At 43.7% G+C, this 25,199-nt stretch overlaps 1 protein-coding gene across 1 annotated transcript in view; it reads left to right on the forward strand.

Annotated features, from left to right (window-relative positions):
- The window catches only part of tspoap1 (TSPO associated protein 1), a 77,672-nt gene extending 56,712 nt beyond the window's left edge, over positions 1-20,960 (forward strand). Inside the window, exons 16-32 of the mRNA XM_085364314.1 lie at positions 609-715; positions 805-914; positions 1,000-1,875; positions 2,917-3,068; positions 3,170-3,643; positions 5,938-6,327; positions 9,694-9,849; positions 10,183-10,992; positions 11,503-11,602; positions 13,515-13,657; positions 14,257-14,425; positions 15,082-15,150; positions 15,781-15,828; positions 16,690-16,811; positions 16,897-16,968; positions 17,140-17,244; positions 17,761-20,960. Of these exons, the coding sequence (XP_085220440.1) occupies positions 609-715; positions 805-914; positions 1,000-1,875; positions 2,917-3,068; positions 3,170-3,643; positions 5,938-6,327; positions 9,694-9,849; positions 10,183-10,992; positions 11,503-11,602; positions 13,515-13,657; positions 14,257-14,425; positions 15,082-15,150; positions 15,781-15,828; positions 16,690-16,811; positions 16,897-16,968; positions 17,140-17,244; positions 17,761-18,075 (4,218 nt within the window). The 3' untranslated portion in view covers positions 18,076-20,960. The remainder of the gene's footprint in view (positions 1-608; positions 716-804; positions 915-999; positions 1,876-2,916; positions 3,069-3,169; positions 3,644-5,937; positions 6,328-9,693; positions 9,850-10,182; positions 10,993-11,502; positions 11,603-13,514; positions 13,658-14,256; positions 14,426-15,081; positions 15,151-15,780; positions 15,829-16,689; positions 16,812-16,896; positions 16,969-17,139; positions 17,245-17,760) is intronic.
- Positions 20,961-25,199: the final 4,239 nt, after the last annotated feature.

Here is a 25,199-nt window from a genome sequence, read left to right on the forward strand (position 1 = left end):
CTAGCTCTGTAGCAGTTCTGTTCCTGTTTGTATTCAATAAAAAGGGCAAAAAGTCACTCGCAAACAAAGTGATTTTCTTTGCAGTCATTTCCAAACAGGCATGGCTTTATCTTGTGGCCTTTTAAGATAATATGTGTAAAGCATATCATACTCGTGAAATGTGCTCTCCTTTTGGCAAGAAAATAAAGGACATCTTGATACAGAAGAAAGAGTTCATGCTGGCTAAAATAGGTTAAGAATTTCCACTAAAGAAATTCACTTGTTTAGGTCAGCCGCAACAATAAATGGAGTAAATTAAGCAGTAGAAACAGCTTCTAAAACACCTCTCTGTAATAAACTTTGAAAGATATCTGACCTATAGGGAAAGACTTGTTCCAGGACCATTGTGTTAGCTTGCAGAAGATTTTGATTTGTGTACGTAGCAAATTGTGGCACTTACAGCACAGTGCTTGGTCATCCTAGTTACCTCACTTTTATTGCAACTGCAGTCCTATAGATTTACTTTATTACTAAAGACTAAAAACCATTTAACTTTGCTCTTACTTTACTTTTAGCCTGTTCTTTTTAGATATGTCAGGTGACTGTCTCTCTGTTCATGCTGTTCTCAGGTGGACACAGCCAGTGAAGTAGAGGAGTTGGACATTGACATAGCCCCAGCACCTTGCCCAGCCAGCAGAGGAGCAGCAAAGCTTCAGGTGTTTATTGCAAGATACAGGTAAGTAATTAACTAACACAGGGGTTGTTCTGGTGAACATGAAAGTATGTGATGGAAACGATTTCATGGAAAATATTTATCTCCCCCAGCTATAATCCTTATGATGGTCCCAATGACAATCCTGAGGTGGAGCTACCACTCACTGCTGGAGAATACATCTATGTATATGGAGACATGGATGATGATGGCTTCTATGAAGGTATGGGATCTTGTCATTTTTTTGTAAATCTACAAATCTTTACTTTCCGGTCTGTAGGACAGTGTTTTATGGTGGCTCCTTTCAGGCGAACTGATGGACGGACGGAGAGGGCTGGTCCCCTCTAACTTTGTGGAACGTGTTTCAGACGACGATGTCATGAGCACTCATCACCCAGAGATGGTGGACATGTCCCATAACTCGCTGATAGACAGCAGCCTGCACAGTGCCATCCACCAGCATCGTCTCCACGTGGGTGTCAGCACCTCAGAGAGGACAGAGGCCTCTGCTGCCTCTGGCCCTGCCTCAGCCCCCTCAGATTCAGCATCAGCCTTGGCTGTCCCAGCCCCCCTCACCAACGGCCTAGACTTGGACTTGGAAGAGGTGGGAGTGGACATTGTGCCTTACCCACGTAAGCTCACCCTCATCAAGCAGCTTGCCAAGAGTATCATCATCGGCTGGGACCCTCCGTTGGTGCCGGCTGGGTGGGGCAATGTGTGGAGCTATAATGTGTATGTGGACCAGGAGCTGCGGCTCAATGTGCCCTTCGGTGCCCAGACCAAAGCAGTGCTGGAGCGGCTAGACATAAACCTCAAGGCCTATCGTGTGTCGGTCCAAAGCCTGACAGAGAAGGGTCTCTCGGACCAGCTCCGCTGCAGCATGCTGGTCGGTCGGGACGTTTCCGTGGCGCCCACGCAACTGCGCGTGGAGAGGATCACTGCTACCAATGCCAACCTGACCTGGCTGCCCAGCAACAGTAACTATGTGCACATTGTGTCCTTGAATGACGAGGAGTGTGAGCTGGTGAAGGCTGGCTGCTACTCGCTGTGCCTCAATAACCTATTGCCCAGCCTGCAGTACACCGTCAAAGTGGAGGCACGGCCACACCGCACGCCATGGGAGTTACCCGTGGAGCGACGTGAACACAGAAGTGCAACGATCACCTTCACCACACTGATGGCAGGTCAGGACTTACTCTTTTATCTTTCTGACGGCTTGTCACGATTTCCGGTATCACACGTGGTAAAAGCATTTAAGATGGACGTGTGTAAATGGAACACATGTAAGGTTCGTTCAGACTCAAAGATGGGGGTTTTTGCAGATTAATTCTATACCTCTATAAACTCAGACAAATCATCGCATATATCCAGTAAGATGATTATTTAATCTGAACTTGTATAATGAACTCAAGACCTTTCAAATCATTTTATTTGTCTGTGTTTTCCTGAATCTTTGCAACATCTTACCAGAGCTTTGGCTAGATAATTTATCAAGCCAGCTTCCTTAAGACTTTTAAGTCTAATCATATGTACATGTCACTTTGCTCATGGCAACGTGTCCCCATCAAATTGGTGAGAGAGTTACATCATTAATGATTGTAGGGAACACCTCCCATGACTGTACTGCTGGTACAGGCAACCCAAATGAAGATGAAAATCAAGACTGTAAGCAAAATAAAGACAGTGTGAAAATGCAGCGTGAAGCAATGCATCATTTTTATATCAGTATTTCTACTGATTTCTACATTATGTTAACAGTGAAGGGAAGAGAGGTTTCAAAGATCCTGTGGATTTATTTACTCTTGTAAATAAGTAAGCTTACAATAGTATGTTAGTATAGTCACTGTTCATGCTTTGTGTTTTTAATTATGGACTCATATGAAGTTGGTACCGTTTTGCCAGGCAATAGTATTTAAGATTTCAGAAATGAACTACGCTATATAATGTATAATCATCAGTGTGATATATATTTGAGTTGCATCTCTCCAAATGATCCTTCAAATTTGCTTAAGTTCCATGCCCTCAGTCTGGGATTTCAGGTATATGGTTTTCTAGTGGCCATTAGAGTAATAGATGGCAACTTTCTTGGTAGAAACATGTCCCCATAGTAAACATTATTCCTCCTCCAAAGCTTTGTATTTTCAGTATGAGTCATTTACTCAGTCCTATGTTCAGTTTTTGACATGCTTCTCTTTATTTTGCTGTGATGTTTTAAATCTCTGCAGGCCCCCCCGATGCTCCTCTGGATGTTCAGCTGGAGCATGGTCCATCTCCTGGAATTGCTCTCATCAGCTGGCTACCAGTCACTATAGATGCTGCAGGGACCTCCAACGGAGTCCGTGTAACTGGATACACTATATATGCTGACGCAAAGAAGGCAAGAACTTCATGTCTGTTTTAAACTTAAAATTGTAATCTTGATTTTAAGACAGTATTCAGATATTTAACCAAAGTCTGATTATCGTTCTTCTATCCAAGGTGCTTGAGGTGTCTTCCCCAACAGCTGGTAGTGCCCTCCTGGGTCCCTCTCAGATCCACTCCCTGCTGGCAGCTCAGGAGCTCACTGTCCGCACCACATCCGCCCATGGGGAGTCCTGTGACTCTCTGCCGGTTAATGTGCCCTCAAAGCTGGCTGCCATCATGGCAGGCCCGGCTGTCACTGCCCCACTTCTGCCACCTCTGCCCTGTACTCCAGTAGGTCCCAGTAACCTGCCCCCTTCACCATCCTATGGAAACTCTGCTGCCAAAGTGTCCACGCTGCACAGCTCTTTGCCATCAGAGATACATATCACTGGCCTCACAGTGGAGGCTGCTGCCAACTCACCTTCTGCCCTCCGTTCAGAAGAACTCTCGTCTTCCTCATACGTGAAGGCCTGGGCCAACCCTTCATCTGCTGCTGCCTTGGCTGTTGGCGAGGTCACATTATCTGTAGCCTCCACCATTACCCCAGTGGTGAGCCATACTCTTCCATCCTCCTATATATGAGAGCCCCTTGAAGGTGATAGTAATAGATACGCAGTTTTTCAATTTCCTGTAAACAGTCTGTCATTGTTGTTTTAACCTCCTAAGACCCAAACTCTTTCATGGCATGCATTTTTAATTTCTCTTTGCTATTTGGCCTGATTGGGACCTGGTGAATGTAAAAACAAAGAATTACGTGAATTTTTTTAAATCAGATTTTTGTTTCTGAGAAAAATGAGATCCACATATGAGGACATTTGCTTTAATTTTCGATAGAACAGTGGCAGTATAATGTCCTCGTTAGTGGATATCAGGCCCTCATAGAGCAAAATTTAGTATTTTGGTCTAGACAACCCAAAATGTGATGTCCACATGGACAGGTCCTAGGAGATAAAGCAGATTTTTCACAGCACTTTTTGTATATCTTTTTAAAAAATTATCCTACTTAGCTGTGCATTTCTTTGAATCTGAGTATGCTATTTTTAACTATACTATATATAACTGTACAGTATTCTTTTTTTCTTATCTTCCAAATTTGGCCTTCACACTGCACATTTCTTGTTTTTTATTTTAACTTTTGTGTGAATCCTCATGCTCCATCTGCCTCTGGACTGTGCTGCTGGAACACATGAATTTCCCCACTTTTATATGGAGCCAAAATAAAGACTAAAAATGAATTACATGCATCATTAATTCAACTGAAGCCATGTGTAATATGAGCATCAATCATTGCAGCAGTGTTTATATCATACAAAATAAGGAAAAGCACAATAGGTGCCTGAAGGGAACTGTAGCACTTTACCTTCACTACATGAGTTCACAATTTGTTTGTAACCACTAATAGATATCTCTGGCTCTTGACAAAGGCGGTCGCACTTTCTCCCTCTCCCTTCCCTTATCTTTCCTGCTTGGCTTTCTCATGTCTCTGTCTAGTCTTGTCTGCTTCTCTCCCTCTACCCTGGAAGAGTCTCAGAGTCTGTTTTCTAAAACCTAAAAAAGGAATTATGGATTTGATCAACTGGTCCCTGAATGCAAATGACACACTCTTCTCGACGAGAAGCCTGGGTTCGGGAGAGCCCATTGAAGACATCTGTCTTTTTGGAATCATGATAACAGGGTTCTTGCTGATCGGCGCTGGCTTGGCCCTGGCTTGGCCCTGGCTTGGCCCTGGCTTGGCCCTGGCTTGGCCCTGGCTTGGCCCTGGCTTGGCCCTGGCTTGGCCCTGGCTTATCAAAGAATAAAGAAAGCGGAAACAGCTGTTCAAATCCCCACAAGGCTGCCCGCTATGTTGATTGGAACGATGGAGCGAGCCGTGGCTTCTCAGAATGGGCTCATTAGACGCAGCACGAATGACATCTTGGAGAAGCTTGCGGCTGCTGTGAGTGCTGAGACTCTGACAACATCTGACAACATCTTGGAGAGGCTCACAGCTGTCGTGAACACTCATGCTCTATGACCAAACTGGATAACATCTCGGTGTAGCTGGATAACATCGTGGAGAGGCTCACGGCTCTCCAACGGGAATGGTGAGGAACCAGTGATGGACATTAGATCGACTGTAAAATTGACATGCAGTGGTTCGCACTAAAGCAAGAACACCACCATTATTTCATGCGGCTACCATATCGGCGCCAGCTGCGGTCTCAAGGCTGGAGCTGAACATAACAAACAATTTCTCCCCTGATAACAAACTGTGTTTAGACTCTTCGTTCCAAACGCCCTTGTACGCTTATCTCCAAGGCCGAGTCGGACGGCAGGTCTGGGCCCGGCGCTGGATGAATAGCTGCAGGGCAGGATGGCTGTGTCTGGATCGGCTTACTTCTCACCCCTTACCCACCCCTGTTGCTTGTCACATGCTTCATGATGTTGTGATGTGGACATTTATGTGCTCTTTGTGCAGAGGAGTTTTTTTGTTTTCTGTTCTCATGCTGTCCCCCCATAGGAGCCCAGCATGAGTAGAGGTCTCTTTTTCCCCCTCCTCGTCTTGCCCATTGTATTGTACATTTCAGTGTTTTTCCATAATACTACCGGTCTCCGACCTGTCTCCCCATGTGATGTCTGTGTTGTGTATGTAAGGTCGGGGGGGGGGGGACCCATTTCGCTGCAGGGCAACTTGCATGTGACAAATAAAGGCTTTCTTGACTTGACTTGACTAGATAATCCAGCATATTGTTAATGGCTGCAGTTTGCCAAAGTGTAAATAATACGCTAGATTGAGGCGTCCTGTCCTTTTTGACAGACAGAATAATAAACACCTTTGTCTGACTATTTTTTTCCATTTCCAGGTTAATGTGACCTCCCCGGCCAACTCAGCACCTCAGCCATCTCCAGTAGCGTCACCGACACCTGCTCAGGCTCCATCAGTGGCAGCAGCAGCACCTGTGTTGGAGCAGCACAGAGACACCGACAGCCCTGGAACTGTACGTCCATTCCCATCTATCACAGAGTTCATCGAGGACCCCAGTTACAAGCTTGGGACCCCTGAACGCATCCCTACACCACCCAAAGCCCCAATTACAGATCTCCTTAACCCTCAGGACACTAACCTCATCCGTCCCCCCAGCACTTCTCCTCTGGAGTCAGAGGTAGAGGAGGAGCATGAAAATACCCGCTTGGTGTCCATCGAGGAGTTCCTGACACAGGACCAAGACCCAGTGTACTGCAGGAGGCAACAGGTCAGCCTTGTTTTAACTGGGTTATTGCTGTTTACTACAAAATTAAATGTAACATGTACTCTAAGTGTCTGTTTATTGAATCTGATTATAGTTTAGGTATTCAGAGGTGCACCTAACTTCAGTGTAGATTATATGTCATACTTGGTGAAATCAGATTTGAAGGAATAAGGCATTTAAAGGATATTGCTCTGCCATTGCAACATTACCCACAAAGACACTCAGCAGTCAACATCTTAGCCTGAGATTCTGTTGTATTACTCAAGAAGTCGTAGGCTACAGATATTTTTTATACTCCAAACTTGTGGAGACTGAAGAAGTCACTTGGATGAGTGGCGAAACGTTTCTTCCATTGAAAACACTTTGTGCAAATGAACAGAATCAACTTTTTGAGATTTCCTTATCTGGATGATTGAGCATGCATCAAGACTCACAACTTGTAGTTTCCATAACCAACCAATAGAAAGTGTTTCATATATGCAGACTTTAAAATAAACAGGACGTGTACCTGGAGGTGACGGAGTTAAAGGTGCTAAGATGTTTTTGTGAGTGGCCAGAATATACAAGATTGGATATATGTCTATCAGACGGAGGTGGGATTGTTGTGGAGACAAGGCTGAGGTAGCTTGGACATGTGCAGAGGAGGGATAGTAGACATATTGGACAAAAGATGTTAAAGATGGAGCTGCCAGGTAGGAGAAAATGAGGAAGACCAAGATGATGTTCATGGATGTGGCTAAAGAGGACACGAAGAGGGTGGCTGGTGTGACAGAAGAGGATAGTAGGTGTAGGGTGAGATGGAGGCAGGTGATCTGTTGTGGTGAGCCCTAAAGGGAGTTGCAGAAAGTAGAAGAACAACATCAACTCTCAACATGTCAAGTTTTTTGTTTTACGCACTTATTAAGAAGCCCTAAATAATTAAAAGTTAATAAATTGGCTGCAAATTTAAGACCATATTGAACATATTGATTGATGCGTTGATGCATGGAGCCAAGGCCATATAAACACCTTCCATGCTCTAGTCTTGTATATGCAATCGTTTGCGCCCTTTCAAGCTGTGATGCATAGATATTATTTAGAATAGAATAGAATAGAATTCAACTTTATTGTCATTGCACATGCACAGGTACAGGGCAACGAAATGCAGTTTGCATCCATCCAGAAGTGCTTTAGTGATATAGATATATTACAATATATATTAGCAATAATATAGATATGTGAGTATATTACAGAAATGGGTCTATTATGGTATGTTATAATGTACACGGTATGAAGTATGTTGTGAATATTCTATAACTATAAGTATGTACAGGCTGTAGTGAGTACAAGCTATGTACAGGATATGAATATAAATATGAAAAACTATACAGAATATGAAATAAATAACTTTACAGAATCTGGGATATACAGCTATACAGAAATGGGAACTATGCAAGTTGTAAACAGTTGTAGGATTAAAAATTATCGAATGTACAGAATGATTATTTACACAGAGCTATACAGTAGTGCAGTTAAGATAAGTGAGGGTGTAGATAGTTTCTACAGAGGCTATATAAAGTGCTAGTGGTTGTGAGTGGTGGTTCAGTCCATGTTATTATTGTGTTTGAGGGTACAGTTGTCCATTGTGGGTGTGTGTATGTTCAGTCCATGAGTTTAACGTGGGTCAGATGTCAGGAGGCAGAGTTCAGGAGTCTGACAGCTGTGGGGAAGAAGCTGTTCCGGTACCTGGTGGTCTTAGTCCGGAGGCTCCTGTGGCGCCTCCGAGGGCAGGAGGGTGAAGAGTCCATGTGATGGGTGACTGGGGTCTTTGATGATTTTCCCAGCCCTTTTCAGACACCGCTTCCTGTAGATGTCTTTTATGGCAGGAAGTGGTGCTCCGGCGATGCGCTGGGCAGTTTTCACGACCCTCTGCAACGCCTTCCGGTCCGAGGCAGAGCAGTTCCCGTACCAGACTGTTATACAGTTGGTCAGGATGCTCTCGATGGTGCAGCGATAGAAGTTCACCAGGATGTCTGAGGACAGGTGGTTCTTCCTCAGAGTCCTCAAGAAGAAGAGGCGCTGGTGAGCCTTCTTGACCAGCTTGGAGCAGTTGGTCGTCCAGGTGAGATCCTCGGAGATGTGGACTCCCAGGAACTTGAAGCTGCTCACACGCTCCACAGCCGTCCCCTTAATGTGGATGGGTGGATGTGGGTCAGCATTCCTCCTGTAGTCCACGATGAGCTCCTTGGTCTTCTCGGTGTTAAGCAGCAGGTTGTTTCTGTCGCACCACTCAGCCAGACGATCCACCTCCTCCCTGTAGGCGGCCTCATCGTTGTCACTGATGAGGCCAATCACCGTGGTGTCATCTGCAAACTTAATGATGGTGTTGGAACCATCAGCAGGTCTGCAGTCGTGGGTGAAGAGGGAGTAGAGGAAAGGGCTCATCACACAGCCTTGTGGTACACCGGTGTTCATTGTGATGGTAGATGAGCAGCGGTTATCCAGCCGGACATGTTGGGGGCGGTTGGTCAGGAAGTCCAGTAACCATTTGCAGATGAGGGAACTGATACCCAGGTCTGTCAGTTTCCTGATGAGTTGTGAGGGGTGGATTGTATTGAATGCTGAACTGAAGTCTATAAACAGCATTCTGGCGTAGGTGTTGTTGTTGTCCAGGTGTGAGAGGACAGAGTGCATTGCGATGGAGACTGCATCCTCTGTGCTCCTGTTCCGGCGGTATGCGAATTGGTGGGGGTCCAGGGTGGGGGGGAGACAGGATTTGAAGTGTGCTAGGACCAGTCGCTCTAAGCACTTAGTGATGATGGGGGTGAGTGCTACTGGGCGGTAATCATTGAGGCAAGATGGGTTGGAGTTTTTGGGTATCGGGACGATGGAGGTGGATTTGAAGCAGGCCGGTACCACAGCGTGGGCCAAGGACAGATTGAATATGTCTGTGAGCACTCCTGCAAGCTCCCCAGAACACGCTCTGAGAACACGCCCGGGGATGCCATCAGGGCCTGCAGCCTTGTGGACATTGATCCTGCTCAGCACCGCTCCTACATCGGTGGGGGAGAGAGTCATAGGTTGGTGGTCTGGCGTCATGTCTGCTTTGGTTGTGGTTGTGGGGTTCCCTCGCTCAAAACGAGCATAAAAGTTGTTGAGCTCGTTGAGGAAGGAGACATCAGAGGATGCGGGGGAGGGTTTGGTGGTCCTGTAGTCTGTGATGGTCTGGAGTCCTTGCCACATGTGTCGGGGGTTGGAGTTGGAGAAGTGTTCTTCTACCTTCTTTTTGTAATGGTGTTTGGCTTTTTTGATGCCCTTCTTTAGATTATTATTATTATTATTATAATCAGATTATTATTTCATTCTGTGCATGATGTAATGTTTCCTCAGAGTTATGTCAGAGGGATTGTTGAACCTCCCAGTGACTACCATGCAGACAACAGCCACTCAGATCTGTCAGACATCCTGGAAGAAGAGGAAGAGGACTTTTACTCTGACCACCTCGGTGAAGTACAGGCAAGGGGATGCACAATTGGAGCTAACAGGGTAAAGAAATTATTTCGTACTATGACCGCAGCTATACACATGCTTGTTTGCAGAGATACTTTCCAAGTTCTGCTTTTTAAATGAAACATGCTTCTTTTAATTTTTCTTCCAGAGTTTAGTTCTCATTTTGAGGCCTTGTTTCTTCTGTTGGAATCATGATTGTGTCTGATTGTGATTCTTGGTTTTTTCCTTCCTCTTTCATTTCTCTTCCTTCTTCATGGTGGCGTTCTCATCCGTTTTGTCTGCACTTGCTTTATTTTCACTGAACATTATAATGTTCCATCCTACCTTCACCGAACCAATCTTGTATGAATAAAACTGTGGCCCTTGCAGTTGTGTAAGTTGGAGGCTCCAGACAGTGATGAGGAAGTTCTTGAAAAGATCCTTAAGTTGCCTCCTTATGTCTACCCCAACAAGCAGCTGTTCAGCATCCCCGAGATGACAGAGGAGGAGGACAGCAGTCAAGAAGAGCATTTAAGTCGCCGCAGCCAGCATCAGCCACAGCTCACCCACCTCCACTCCAGAAACCCAGAACACCTCCATCCTGGCCCTCCACATCACCGTAACCCACACCCACAAATCCCCCCTCACCATCACCACCTCAACCAGGAACCCAGATCCCTAATTAAAGAGCCTTTACCCAAACACGGGGCCTTGCAGGTCAAGCCTAAGACACAGCACAGAGTACACTATGCAGAAACGGTGGACACCGTCAGTTATCCGGAAGCAGAAGACACAAGTTTATATGAGGGTCCTGCCAACAGACGGGTCTCTGCCCACTGTCCTCCTCGGCCAACCCACACTAGCAAAGACAAAACACTGCTTCGAGGGCTAGGTGACCGCCTTAGGAGGGAGGCCATGCTCAGGAGTCAGATGGCCGTTGCCGCTGCGGCCAACCCCGGTGATGGCCCTACCCCACCAAGACCCTACCCAGTCAGCAAAACAGTACGAACTATGAAGTCACCCATTAGTCCTGGGGTGGAGATTGATGTTGAGTACGGTACAGATGACAATGAGGAGCCTGTGGAATATACTCCTAGGGAGGTGGTGGTGCAGCAGATGAGCTCTGAATGGTGGGTAGAGGGGGCCCAAATGGAGCACAGCAGACCTCCTCAGCGCCGAGGGCCGAAGGCTGATCCGCTGGTAAATGTTGGTCCGCTGGTGTGCCGTCCCAGACCCATCCTCTCCTCTGTAGTTGTGCTAATCAACCCTTGAGCTCTTTAGAGGAAAACTCATAACCCTCCCACTCAATAGACTTTGCCAATACATGGCTACACACAATACATTGCTACCGAGTGGATTCAGCTAATGTTCCCCCTCTGCGTGACTGCACTCATTCCTGCTGCTTTCCTATTCTCCTGCACATTGAAACCCCATCTCTGTGTTTTAAACTAGTCCAGACTGCCTTGTCTTGCATTCGTTTACAGTCAGTGTGCTTTGGTGCGTGGGTGTGCGTCTGCTAATACTGCTGCAGTGCAAGAAAATAATATGCTTATGTTGCGTGCATGTAGAATACCCTGGAGTGTGTTATATATTAGATGTGACTCTGATCTCTGCTCCAATAAGAAACAGTTTAATAATTTTCCTCTCCTCCCATGTAGTGCTTAAACATCATACCTCATATTTCTTTTCTCTTTTTTGATTCTTGAGCAGGAGGTCAGCCAGATCCCTCCAGCTGAAGCACGTCCATCATGGAGAGGCCAAGCAGAGCTTTCCTGTAAACCCGCATGCTTGCAGGCTAGGAATCTCAAAGGTCAGAGGCCTTTTCCCCTTTCGTGTTTGTGCTTCCCCTCTTTCTCATTGCTTTCTCTTTTCTTAACCGAAAACAGTGGGTGTGAGACGGTGCTGACACACCTGTGGTTTCTGTTGGCAAACCTCCCCCTCTCTCACATGGAGGTAGTCAGATTAGCACCTTGTGTAGGAAGGAGGGGGGTGGGGTGGGGGTTTAGGGAGACGGAGGTGCTGTAGCTGCAGTGGAGTGAAGTGAGAGAGAGAGAGGCCGCTAAGCTGAGAACCGGCTTAACCTAAAGTGGCTTGTCATGACAGGAGGAAGTGACAGACATTAAAATAGTAACCTCGATTAGCCAGCAGAGAAATGGCTCGCAGTTTGGACGTACACACCCCTCTGCTTTTCTCTTCTTTCCTCCAGATCTCGTCTCACTTGCTTCCCATTGTTGATTCAACAAGTTGCCCTTTGAGTTAGCAAACCTGGCTGTTCTGATAAATACACAGTTGACTGCACACATATATGCGCAAGTGAACACGTGCACAGATAAGAGGAAGGGCTTAGGGAGAAGTTCTGTTCTATCTACTAGAAAATCAGTGAGGATGTGAAAGTGTGCGAGTCGTCTGCCCGTGACTCTTGCCACAGATGGGCTGATTCTCTCTAATGAGATAGAGAACGCATCTCTTGAGTGCAGCTTAAAGCCTCACTACAGCTCTTCAAATTTGTCTCTTGCTGTCACATAGGCTTCAGTGGCAGTGCTTTTAATCACACTGCTGGAATCTTTTGTGCAATAGTGCGTATCTGTTGCCTGCTTTGCGTAGTTTGCACTGTATTAAAAGCACCTCTAAAATTATACTAGGACTGTTTTTTACATGTTAGGTTTGGTCTGCAAGTAAAGGTGTTGAAAGTTAAACTGGAGAGTGGGTCAGACACCTTATTCCACAGTTGGAGTTTGTGAGCGTGTGCACGTTTGTCAAATGGCTCACACAGCTTAGGATCAGTGGTTTAGCTTGATTACCTCTTTTAAGGACATGCCAGTGCTAGGCGAACGCTGCTCATGGCAACGCAGTTGGTGGGCAGTGGGGGAGGTGCAAGCTTGCAGTTCTATTTGCAGAATTCATTGCAAGCTAAGCACGGCTGCTCTGCAAACTCTGTTGTGTTGAAATAGCCAATATTATAATAGTAAGAGAGAATTGCATCTTAATACCTATAAAATAAATTGCATGGGATTAAAGGGAAATACTTCCACAAAGTAACTAATTCAGAATGAGAGTTATGTACACTGTTGGTATCATTTAATGATACAAGTGTGCGGTTGACTCCCTTGTCCCGTGGAGCGAGCTGAATTATCTGCAGCTCAACGTGACAAAGACCAAAGAATTGATTGTGGACTTTAGAAAGACCAGGAAACCTGTGACCCAGTTTCAATCCAGGGGGTCGATATGGACACTGTGGAGGATTATAAATGCCTCGTAGTACACATAGATAATAAACTGGACTGGGTTAAAAGCACCACTGCACTCTACAGGAAGGTCCAGTGTCATCTCTATTTTCTGAGCCGGCTGAAGTCTTTCAACAACTGTTTTTATGAGTCTGTTGTAGCCAGTGCCATCTAGAGAGCTTTAGCATGTCGGGGGAGCAGATTGAGGATCGCAGATGCCAACAGACTGATTGGCCATAATGTTGTGGGGATGGAGCTGGACTCCCTTAAGGTGTCGGATAGGCGGATGTTGTCCAAGATAGGAAAATTGTTCGTGCCTATGCATATCTCCCTGTACAACTACAGTAAAATAACAAAGTTTTACAGAATATATTTAATCTGTAATATTCTGGATATTTATAACTATTTGTATATATTAGAGCAATTTTCTAATCATATTTGTGTGTGTGTGTGTGTGTGTGTGTGTGTGTGTGTGTGTGTGTGTGCGCGCGCGCGCAGGTGGTGTGGAATCACCAAAGACGAAAGGAGACAGTGACATACGCATCTTTGTGGCCCTCTTTTCATATGACCCTGCCAGTATGTCACCCAATCCTGACGCTGCTGAGGAGGAGCTTCCCTTCAGCGAAGGACAAATCATCAAAGTATGTCCACACACTGCTCAGGCCCTGATGGCTCAGCATGTTCTGATTTCACAGCATTCCTGTTTTAGACATGCAGCTCAATCTGCATGTTTGTATAGTTGCCAGGGTTGCTGTGGGTTATTCACAAGCCTTAAAGCCTTCTTTGTTATCATCCCCATTAGTTTAGGTTATGGTTACATGAGCTAACACGCTAGGGAGCATTAACCAAAAAACTGCTGGCCTGCTTGTCTTGCAACAGAGTGACAGAAATCTGCATACTGAAATAGTGGAAACCACAGATTAAAGTAATTATCACGCTGCTGAAGGTTTCATAACAAGAAGTGATTATGGCTTTAATGAGGCCTGAATGTAATTCATCCTTTTAACATTGTTTGGTTTTTATCTTTATTTGCAAAGATTTGAAAATGTATTTTAAAAAGGCTGATTTTGATGTTGGTTGTGCAAATTGTAGCTCAGAGGATAATGCAGCTTGCACATTAGAGGGACATTTAATGCACCCATTTCATTCTAGAGTATTAATGTAATGCTGACCTGTATAAAATCTATATGCCATCAGTTAAAACAACTCATTTTAGTTGATACATTTCCTCCTCCTTCAGGTTTATGGAGATAAAGATGCAGATGGGTTCTATCGAGGAGAGTCAGGCGGTTGTCTGGGCTATGTGCCATGTAACATGGTGTCTGAGATCCAAGTGGAGGATGAGGAGACCCGGCAGCAGCTGCTGCAGCAGGGCTTCTTATCCACAGCAGCTTCCATAGAGAAGATAGGTATGTGACTGTGTTAGTCAGACATTTTCCCCCAACACAGCAGTATTAGTTCTGTTGTTTTGCCATTTAAAGGTGATTTGGTTGTCTGTTACTGATGATGTAAATGCTAATATTTTACTCATTATATCATCCCTGTTCATGTTTGAGTGGGAAGTGAAAATGGCAGCACAATTGTTGCAAAACTTCAATGTTTTGAAAAGTGACTTTAAAATATCCGTCATTTTCAATCCTTCTGTTGATGTCTTCATTTTCTGGAGAACATCTGACAGTTGGTTTTAAGTTGATTTAAAATTGGCCCAAAATATTGAATATGTTCTTATGTTCTTTCTGCTAATAAGGTAATAGTAACCATTGCAGGAGTCTAAAAATGAAATGGGAGGCAAAGTCTCTGTGGCAAGCAACCGAACAGAATCAAGCTAACACTTTGCTTCTGTTTCCTGCTTTGTACCCAGAGCTGTGCTGTTGCAGATGGTTTAACCTTTTCACTTCCACTTGTCACTGCTGTGTCAGCTGCTCACTGGCTCTCATGTGTTAAATAGCTCTCCACTGGCTTTTCATTGTCTACTTTATGTGGTCTGCTGCTCTCAAAAATTACATCTGTGTTTCTTTTTTTATTATTATTATTATTTGGTTTTCCTTTCTAAAACTCCATTAAGGCACTCGCACACACGCACAGCTTCCACGTCGCCCCGTTCCACCGCCGAAACCGAGACGATCCAAGAAAGGTGTGTCTCGCTGCAGATTGCGGCCCCCCGCTTCTCTCCTTTATCCTCCCTTCTGGTTTGCTTCTTTTTCTGTCTCTTTCACTTTAGATTTTGCTCTTTCAGTTTGCTGCCTGCCATTCAGCAACTGGGGCATGGGGGATTTTTAAACCAGCTACTCAAGTAATGAATTCAGACAGCTTCCTAGAATTGTGGGCAAATACTTCCATTATGAATGGAGTATCTGTCGAGTAGTTTCGTACTTTACAATTAAAGCCAAGTATTTAAAGGCTGTTTATGCTACCATCTCTCCACAGGTTAAGTGTGCAACAGCTTTTCAAAAAGTTCAAAGACACATACATGAGTCCTGTCATTGGCTATGCATGTAATACACGGATATAGTAGCAGGATGTTGCCATGTGTTGCTAATTCATTAAGAACCTCAAAGAAGGTTTTTGTCTCCTGCTCCTGTGTCACAGTTGAATTACATGGTCACCTACAGATCACTTTGTTGAAACATCCATTCCCCTGTGCGCTCCACCTGTGACTTTGCGTGCTGCCTGTGTGATGACCTGCAGGATTATTTTCAGACAGTGCCTTGTGTCATTCTGTGACTCTTCCTGTACTCTTTTCCCTTCACCCCGTCTCTTCCAGTCAAGTCTGCAGACATCTGCGAGGAGAGTGTAAACTCCTCCAGTCAAGGTTTGTAGCTCTGCCCGCCTCCGTTTGCACCTGCATGATCAGGTGACTGTTTCAGTGTGCCCTGGAGGACAGCATGCCTTTACCTGCTGCTGCAGCTGGAGTTATTTTCTGTTATTTTCTATTTTCTTTTTGTTTTGTTTTTTTTAATGGTTGTAAACATGAGAACTGTATTCAGAGTTGCTGATCATGTCGCCTTCATTCATCCTTTTTAGAGTACGTTTGACTCTTGGCCTTTAAACCCATTAAAAGTAAGGAACACTAACAATAAATTCATCTTCTTTGAGTTGAAAATGCATCAAATGCAGGGGAAATCATCTGCTTGCAAGGGGCAGCCAATCAGAAGAGGGAGGGTGAAAGGAGTTAAAAGCAGCTTGTTTCAGCCAATGGTTGAACTGAGAGGCTCCACTGATTCCCAGTGTGAGAGCAACTGTGGATCATACAAAGATTAAATATCACATAATAGTTACTCTTTAACGGCTTATCATTAACCCTTAGTTATAAAGGTCAAACAGTCCCTTCTGTCCCTTCTTTTCATCTAATAACATCCATTTGTCTCCATTTTTGCTAACAGTGTTGCAGAGTAATTTACTCTCCCCGCCTCAGGATAAATATTTGCTCCGACTTATGTTTAATGGGGCAGCACAGTTCAGGCTGCCATCACCTTTTTCATGAATTACAAATGCTAACTCTCTCTGCTAATCTTCTGTTCTTGTTGTTCTGATGTGACTTTCCTTCAGCTGAGCATGATGCTGAGCGAGTCGAATGTACGTACACGATCAGTTTATTGGAAATGCCCATTTTCAGGACTCTGTACTAAAAAAAGTGTTTGTCCACCCACCCCCCTTTCTCATTGGCTGACAGATCCCAGCCAGGTGGATCCCTCAGCCACTGCAGCTGTGGGGAAGCCAGCCCCAGGAGCCCGAAGGATGGTCGCCATCTTTGATTATGACCCACGAGAGAGCTCCCCCAACACCGACATAGAGGTTAGGACTGCAGATGCTTTCTTTTTGCTTTATGGGGCTGAAATGTTTGCTGATTACCTGCTCTGTTTGTTATGCCCCTGTCCAGGCTGAGCTGACCTTCAGTGCTGGAGATATCATACATGTGTTTGGTGACATGGACGAAGATGGCTTCTTCTACGTAAGTCTGAAAATGACTAGGAGATCTGACATGACTGCAATATTATGTGGCTCTTAAAACGTTTAACTTTACTTTGCTTAAAACTTAACTTTACTGGCTGTAGCTGTACCACTTATAAAATACCTTTGTAGTAGAGAGTGCATTTCATCAAATTACCACCTTCTCTTTCAGGGTGACTTAAATGGCCACAGAGGCCTCGTCCCCTCCAACTTCCTGCAGGCCGTCCCAGATGATGCTCCTGTGCAGCCTGCACCTGAACCCAAGAAAGAGTCACAGGTAGCTTTGAAACTGTGGGCAATGGCCTGACCTACATGGTTACAAGTCACTGACATCCCAGATTTCTGTGTTTCTTTTTGTTATCACTCACAAGTATGTCTAATTTCTGGTTGTTGAGTTTGTTGTTTCTTTAAACCTGTTTTGTTTCATTAATTCTGCTCTGTCACATTTCTTTCATCTCACTGTTTCCTGCATGGCCTTTTCCAGAAGCAAAAACGTTCTGTACACTTTGAGACTTGATCGTAAGTGTTTCTAGGCGATCAACGCTCTCGCTGTCTGTTTACTTCCTCCTTAAAACCTTCTCAACCCGTAGCTGTACACTGCTTCTGTGATCCTGCCCCTAAATGTGAACCACAGGATGAGTTGAAATCTTTCTTCCTCTGTGTCTCCCTGTTACTGTTTCCTTTATCAAATATTAATTCTAATAGAAGAAATGATGAGCCCATGTTGTGTAAATGAACTTCAGTAGTGTTTTGCTTTGCTGCTTTTTAAACTCTTGATTTCCTTTTTTCCTAGGATGCTTGGACGTCTTCCACAGAGCCACAGGAATCTGGGCCATCAACACTAGAAGAATCTTTGCCCCCTCAAACTGAACCTGCTTGCCCCGCCATGACAGAGCACACAGATCTACAACCCCAATTGGCACCCACTGCAAGCCCCACGTTAGACCTGGACCCTGCTCTGGGCCCAGCTGTAGTGAAGGCCTCAGACCCCCGTCCTGTGGACAGCCCTGCACAGGCCGAATCTTCTGTGCAAGGAAAGAAGAAAAAAGGTTTTTTCTCCAAAGGCAAGAAGCTGTTCAAAAAGCTGGGATCCAGCAAGAAAGAATGACAAACTTTGGACATCTGACACACAACACTTGTGTCACATTAAAAGCACTTTTTCTGTAACTGTAATTCTCAGTTGGTAGTCGGTGCAGTTAGCAGCTATCAGATCTAATAATTGATGCTTTAACTGTCAGTAGTTCTACATTTGCCTTAGAGCACTGGTAGACCAGCTGTTAAATATAGAATACCCTAAAACACCCAACGGCATCACAAGAGCATGTATAGATGCATGTTGAAGTGAGCAATTACTTCCTAATAATCTGAGCATTTGCAAAATTTCAACTCATTGGAGGCTTTAAAGCAGTTTGAATCTCCTTTAGGACTGACTTTATTTAGAACAGTCAATACGGAACAGAGAAGACGTCATCCCAACTCAGAGACAGCTAATGAAGTGTTAGCTTTAATGCTCGTGTACTGGTGCCACTTTATTTATTATTTGAAACAAACAGACAGAGGCAGCACGCCGTCTCTTCCTCTGTGTCATTATTAAGAATGCACTATCTATCCTGAATGGATGCTTCTCTCTGTGTTTCTTGTATTTATAAGAGTATTAAGAGTATTTATACATTACTTTGTACAGAACATGATATTTATTTGTATCGGATTCCTGCCCTAACAGTGGTCACACCGCATGAAGTGGCATCGGGGCGTAAAATTCGAGGTTTAGAGCTGTCAGAGACAGCAAGGATCCACTTTGGTATGTGTAGTTTAGAGCTAAGACATCGTGGCGTTTGTGGTTAACAGTCCTGACTGTTTGTTGGCGTTCAATGTAAAGAATGTGAAGGGTTCTCCTTCTTTGGCATGTGTGTGTGTGTGTGGATGAAGCCACACAATCGCTGGTGAGACTGAAAACAGTTGCCTTTCTCAGACATTAATACAGGAACTCTTGATGGCTGTGTCAACAGTCATAACTGACCTAACTGTTACTTGTTTGCCATCTGTGTGTGAGTGTTAGTGTGCAGAAATGAGCAGTAGCCAACAGAGCTGCAACTGAATGAAGTATTTGTTGATTAATCGGTCAGTCATTTAGTTTAAAACCAGGGGGATGCCCGTTAGATCCCTGCAGCTCAGTGCGACTCCAAAAGAAGAGAAGAAGAGTCAGTGATTATGTTTGAGAAGCTAAACTAGAATAAACTCATGTGTGACCCCTTTCAGCCCACTTCCTGCTTTGTGTCTGTGGGACTAACCTGTATATGAGGAGGCAGGTGCTTGAAAAATAATTAGATTTTGAACTTTATTTCCCTGTATTTGGGGGTTGAGCCATCATGCCATGCATGGTGGCTCAACTGGGTTTTGACACAAACATCTTCAACATCTCTCAGTGTGAAAACGTCATGATTAATAAACAATTGCTTTACTGTTGCAGCTCTGCTTAATCTGTAGTCCCAAATGAAAACTGTGAAAATATTGTAGCTGGTCATAGATACTGAGCAGTGTTAGCCTGTGGGGTGTGGTGATGTTTGAATGTGGCACACAGAGCAGCACTTTCTTAGAACAGCGTTTAAAATGAGCAGTTTTCAGTCATTGCTGTGGTGGTTAGCTGCACTACTGTAATGTGATAGACTCTGCAATAAGTTGTTGATGTGTGTTTAGTTTTGCCTCCTCGTGTAAATGCAGTCACATAACTGTAGTCAATTTGAATGGTGTTACGTGATCCCTCTTCAGCCCACACGGCGTTTTTCTGTTCGCACATTTGCATCACAATACTGTCAAAGTTTCTTCAAAAAGTAGAGCTTGAGCAATGGCGGCTCTTGCGTTTGACTGCAGGGGAACAAACACAGAGCCGTGCTGACACACACACACACACAGGGCTGTTAGGTAGCTTCTCAGGTTTTCACACCTTTCCTTTTCCATGCTGAGCGTGTGGTTGTTGAAAAAGCAACAGGAGATGCCAAAATGTTCGGTGCTTTCCCTGGTTTACTAGCGCTGGCTTGAAGGCCCGTGTGGCAGGTGGAGTGAAGGCTCAAGCTGGAGGCACGTTATTTATTTTCTTTTTCTTTTCTTTAATGTGATGAATGTTTGAATTTTGTCAGTGTTAAAATAAAGGGAGCGTGATGATGCCAAGAATTAAAAAAAAAAAAAAAAAAGAAGACCGGGGCTGGATTGACACTTTAGATGTGAAGTAGCCGGGACAGAGGCAAGAGCGAGGCTGTACTGTCTGACTTCTTCATGTGTTTCTTTTTTTTTAAGAATCAAAACAAGGGCGGATGCTTAACAGTTGCCGAAATGTACAGCAACCATTTGTACTTGTGTTGGATTTGACGGCCTTTAATGCACAATTATTTCTCTACCTGCTGAGTAGTAACATAGGCATCCCCCTCCCCCTCCATATGTTGTAGGACCCCTGTAGGCAGTATTTTAGCTCAGCTGATCATATTTAGCCTTACACGAAGACCTTGTTTAGTCTTAATCTGTTGTTTACAGGATGTTTATTGATTGCATGCATACTAATGTTATACCCATGTTTGGCCTTATTTATGTTGCTGTCACATTCTCCGTCTTTGCGGGCTCCCTTTTGAATTGTAGATGGTGGATGCAGCGGGAGATGGAGCTGTAGGAGCTGTCTGTATGTACTGAACAGTGTTGGGACTATTTTCATACAATGCAGATTTTTTTTTGTAATCTTTCCTGAGCTGCATTTATTCATTCATTCATTTGTTTGAAACCAGTGTAAGATTTACCTTTTTATATTATATATAAATATATATATAAATGTTTTTATTACCCATTTTTGGAAGCTCGTGTGTAAATATTTTTTGTTAATATTGTTTTTCAGATTTTTTTTTCTTATGCATGCCCAGGCAGTGTTGATGGAGGAACGGTGTATGAAGATCTTAGAACTAAAAGGATTAAAATTGTGACGGTTTCTTTCAATATGGATCTTTTTACAGCAATAAATTATGTATATTTTCACAGAAAACACCTGTGTGTGTCATGTGTGGTAATTTGAAAAAGAAGCTGAAACACAAGGTCCCGATTTTTGAATGTTTATCTTTATTTCATATCAGCAGATCATACATTGCACTTGTGATAGGTGAAACAGATGAGATCTAAAGCGGAAAAAGAGTTGCAAGCTTTGCTCTGTGCCGCACGCTGCCCATGTGAACAAACTGCTGCAACACTCTGGGCAGAGCGTGGCCGTGCGAGACAAAGCAGCTTCCTCTTTTGCAACTTCCTGCGCGGGGCGCCATGTCGGGCCTCTGCTCTCCCTGAAGCCAACAGTACACTCATCCATAAAGTAGGAAACACTACACTGTGGCGAGGAGTTTAGTAGTGCTTTCTACTTTATGGATGACTGCACTGTACATCCACCGCTCCTCTTCCATCTTCTGTCTTCTCCCACTTCTCTGTTCTTTGTGCACCTGCTCTGGCAGCTGCACACATACACACTAACACACACCAACCACCCCTCCCTTCCCCTCCCCCGCCCCTTGACAGATAGACCGACCTGAAACCTCTGTGCTTAACAGCTCAGCAGCCCTTGCTCATGCTCAACCAGAAAAAGCACACTTCCTGATTCCTCTTGAAACACTTGCGTGCCTTCTGTTTCCACGCAATTATTTCAAATTCATCAGATGTCTGGTTACATTTCTGAAGAACATAAACTAAAAAAATGTAAAAAAAAAAAAAACACAAAAAAAAACCCTGTGAGGCAAAAATTTGTTCTTTTTGTTTTGTTTTTGGAGCAAACTGCCAGAGGAAGCGCTATCTTGAGGAAGCCATTTTAGCAGCCATGAGTAAGCTTTTCTGTCTGAGCTGTTCTCTTCGATCAGGAGGCGTTTAAAATAAGTCCACCAATAACACACGACAGCTCTGATCACATTGAAATGGGACCGGACAGAAAGATCCGAAAGACACGTTTAAGAATTTCAATCATAGTCTCAAAGAAAAACTTTGCAAAACCTTTAAGTTTTAAATACAAATGTGTTTCCTCAGTAATCTAAGCCAACCTCTGAACAGAGGCTGCTTGCCTAGAAGTCAAATCAAAGAAGTACAGAATGAACAAAATAAAAACTGTAAATTTTGGTTTGCTTTCCACATCTGACACACAAAAATCATTTACAAAAAAAAAAGATTTCAAACATAAACAATTCAAACAGTTCTAGCATTAATCAAAGCATGTCAACCATTAACACTTTACCTCGACCTTTCCTTTTTTGTTTTGTTTCCTGTCTCTCTGTTCTGAACGCTGATTGTCCTGTGGCCCCACAGGTGTCTTCTGCCTGTCTGAGGAGGGGATGATGAAGAAGAAGAAGAAGTCGTCTCCTTTTGAACCCTCCACAGTCACGTGATGTAACCACAGGAAGAGGTTTAACAGTCACAGGCGCTCTCTTTCTCTTCTTCCGTCTTAACTCTGCCTACTGCAGATGCCTTTTTTAAAAAAAGCCGACAGCAGTTGGACAATGAGCCCACCGTGACATGAGCAACACACACTACACCGTCCCTGGTTGCTTTTAACAAATATGTTTCTCTTAATCCACATCGAGCTGGGAAACGAGGTCAAATTAAAGCATAACGAGGTTATAATGTCTGCAGTGTCAACTTTTACTGGTTCAGCTCACATTCATGTATCACAGTGATGGTTCACTTCCACGGCTTGTGTATGTCATTCTACGTGTTGCACAGTGTGGCAGTTAGGATTTCTCCATAAATGAGATCTATGAGCAGCCAGAGGTGCAGTAAGGTTTGGTGGAGCATTTCCTGTGAGAAGATGGTGTCGGTGATAATCTTAACTAGAGCGGAGAGCTGCTGTAGTTCTTACTGTTAGTCAGTTCAACACCGCAGCCATCGTTGCTCACATTCTTCTGCACACATCTTAGGAAATGTAATGTGAAATAGGAAGGTGACAAAATCCACAGTCTTTACTTTCGAATGTATTTTTACACGAGGGGAGAATGCTGGGTTTTTGGGTTCTGATGTCAGCAACCATATGAGCATGGAAGTGCTGCTTTAAGGCAAACTTGTTGAAATGTTTAAAAAAAAAAAAAAAAGAAGTCAGCTGCGACCGCCATTAAAAAGAAAAAAAAAGGCACACTGAGTGACATTTTCATCAATGTGCTTACGTTCTGTTGGGTTTTTAAAAGTGAAAGGCTACAAGTTTCAATTCCCCCTGAATGTAAATGTCCAACTGTAACTGTTTGGTTTCTCATAATTCAAACCCTGAAGGGCATCTGGGTGAACCCTGAAGTGTGACAGCTATGGCACATCGCTACCAACTTCAGCTTTCTGGACTATAATCTTTAATCTACACTACCTTCCAAAAGGAAGCCATTCACCTTCCTACTGCACTCCCTGTATTTGGCAGCACAAATTCACAAATTTTACATACATAACATAAAGAATCCTAAAGAATAAGATTAGTAAACTACCCAAAATGAACATCACAGCTTTAAAACCTTGAATATCACTGCATCTGTGATCTAACAATCATTCAGGAAATGTCTCCACCTATTTGTTTACATTTTATACCCGTATCAATAACTACATCTTTCTGATCAAACTCTGTTGCTTACATTTTTGCAGTGGGCGACACATTTTATTAATTCAGCGTTTTAATGCTTTATTTTTTCATTAAACTTCTTTTTTGTTTTATTTTCTGAGCTTTCTTTGGTAACTTACAGTCATTTTATGCTTAACTATTTCATCACGTGGGATCCAGACTCATGTGAAGGGACTGAACTGTGCTCTGGCCTGTAAGCCTCCCTATGTAAGCTGTGTATAAGAGCAGATGAAGTTCTTACTTAAGCTATTATTAAATGTTTGAGTACTGCCCATAAATAATAAGATGTATACAATAACATGCCACAAGACTCACAGAAACATTTGGGATATATATTTCCTAGCCTCTACATTATTTTCACTTCTCTTCTAGGTTTCTAAAATCTGCTCTTATGGTCACTGTGTTGTTGTTAGCATATGCACAGGGCTAAATGTTTGGTTATATGTTAATGTTGGATGGGTTTGTGTGATTGTGATTGTGTGGTTTTTAAAATGACAAAGTACTTGGATTCTTCTTAAAAGGGTCTTAAAATGCTCATGTGGAGCTCTGTGTTTTCATTCGGGGCCTTTGGGGCCGGCTTTACACAACTTGGAAGTTCAACAAAGCGCTTGTTGATCTGATGTTGGCGCCGCCCGAGCTCACCCACTGTGTGAATCCGGTCATTTTAGTTTCTGTCTCTTAAAGATCTCACCTGGCCTAAAAGCTTGCTTTGCTCTGATTAGTCAACGTCCAGAAGCCTGCAGAGAGGCCGCACCCATTGCTTGTGAGCTGGTAGTGTGGGGGATGTTAAACAGAAATATAAGGTACAAAAGGTTAGTTAGAACTGTACTGATCAAAGCAGACAGGAAAGGTGTGTTAGATCCTCTTACAAAAAAAATCAATAAATAATTAGAACTAAAAACTCATGCATTCTGCTTTAATAAAATACTAAAACTAGGAATAGAAATGGATAAATGAATGCTTTTTAAGAATGACTTTAGTGTTGGAGACGGTTGAACTTTGAAATGCGTTAGATTTGTCTCGCTGTTTCCCAACCAAGGGCTCAAGCCCCTTCAAAAGATCAAGGCATAAATTGTTTTGTTTTTTTAGTTTTTTTAATTTTTTAAAGGGCTTGTGAAATTACTTTTAAGAAAGAATAGAAGAAAAACAAAGCTCAGTCACATGTGTTTCATCATTTTTGGAACACTGTCCTGGTTTGGTGAACTTTTTCTAGCTTGTCTGACCTTTTGGGTCAGTGAGCGTGGAACAGTTCGACAGAAAGCGTGCGAGTCCTCGGACACCTAAGTCCATGTGAGTGTTGTCCGCTACAGACACAACAAAGACATAAGAGATAAGATGACATAAAAACCACAACAGTTGCACCTGATACAGCAGAAAGAAGACTCTCAGGAGCAACCAAGAACTTTGATCTGCTCCTGAAAAGAGCTACAGCTCCCTGACTATGTATTTCAGTTTATATAATGCCAATTTACAACAGCCACCTCAAGGCATCTCATGTTAGGGTAAAGGTGTGCTAGCAGCGTGCTAGCACACTGCTAGCACTCACTCGCATATGTCATTGAGGAAATGGCCCAAACACTGTGAGGAATATTCTAACACTGGGGCCTTCCCCCCCACACTGGCTCTTA

This window comes from Diplotaxodon limnothrissa, linkage group LG10 (assembly GCF_057381915.1).
Source record: "Diplotaxodon limnothrissa isolate DT_005_m linkage group LG10, D_limnothrissa_male_GT1.1, whole genome shotgun sequence".
Lineage (NCBI taxonomy): Eukaryota > Metazoa > Chordata > Actinopteri > Cichliformes > Cichlidae > Diplotaxodon > Diplotaxodon limnothrissa.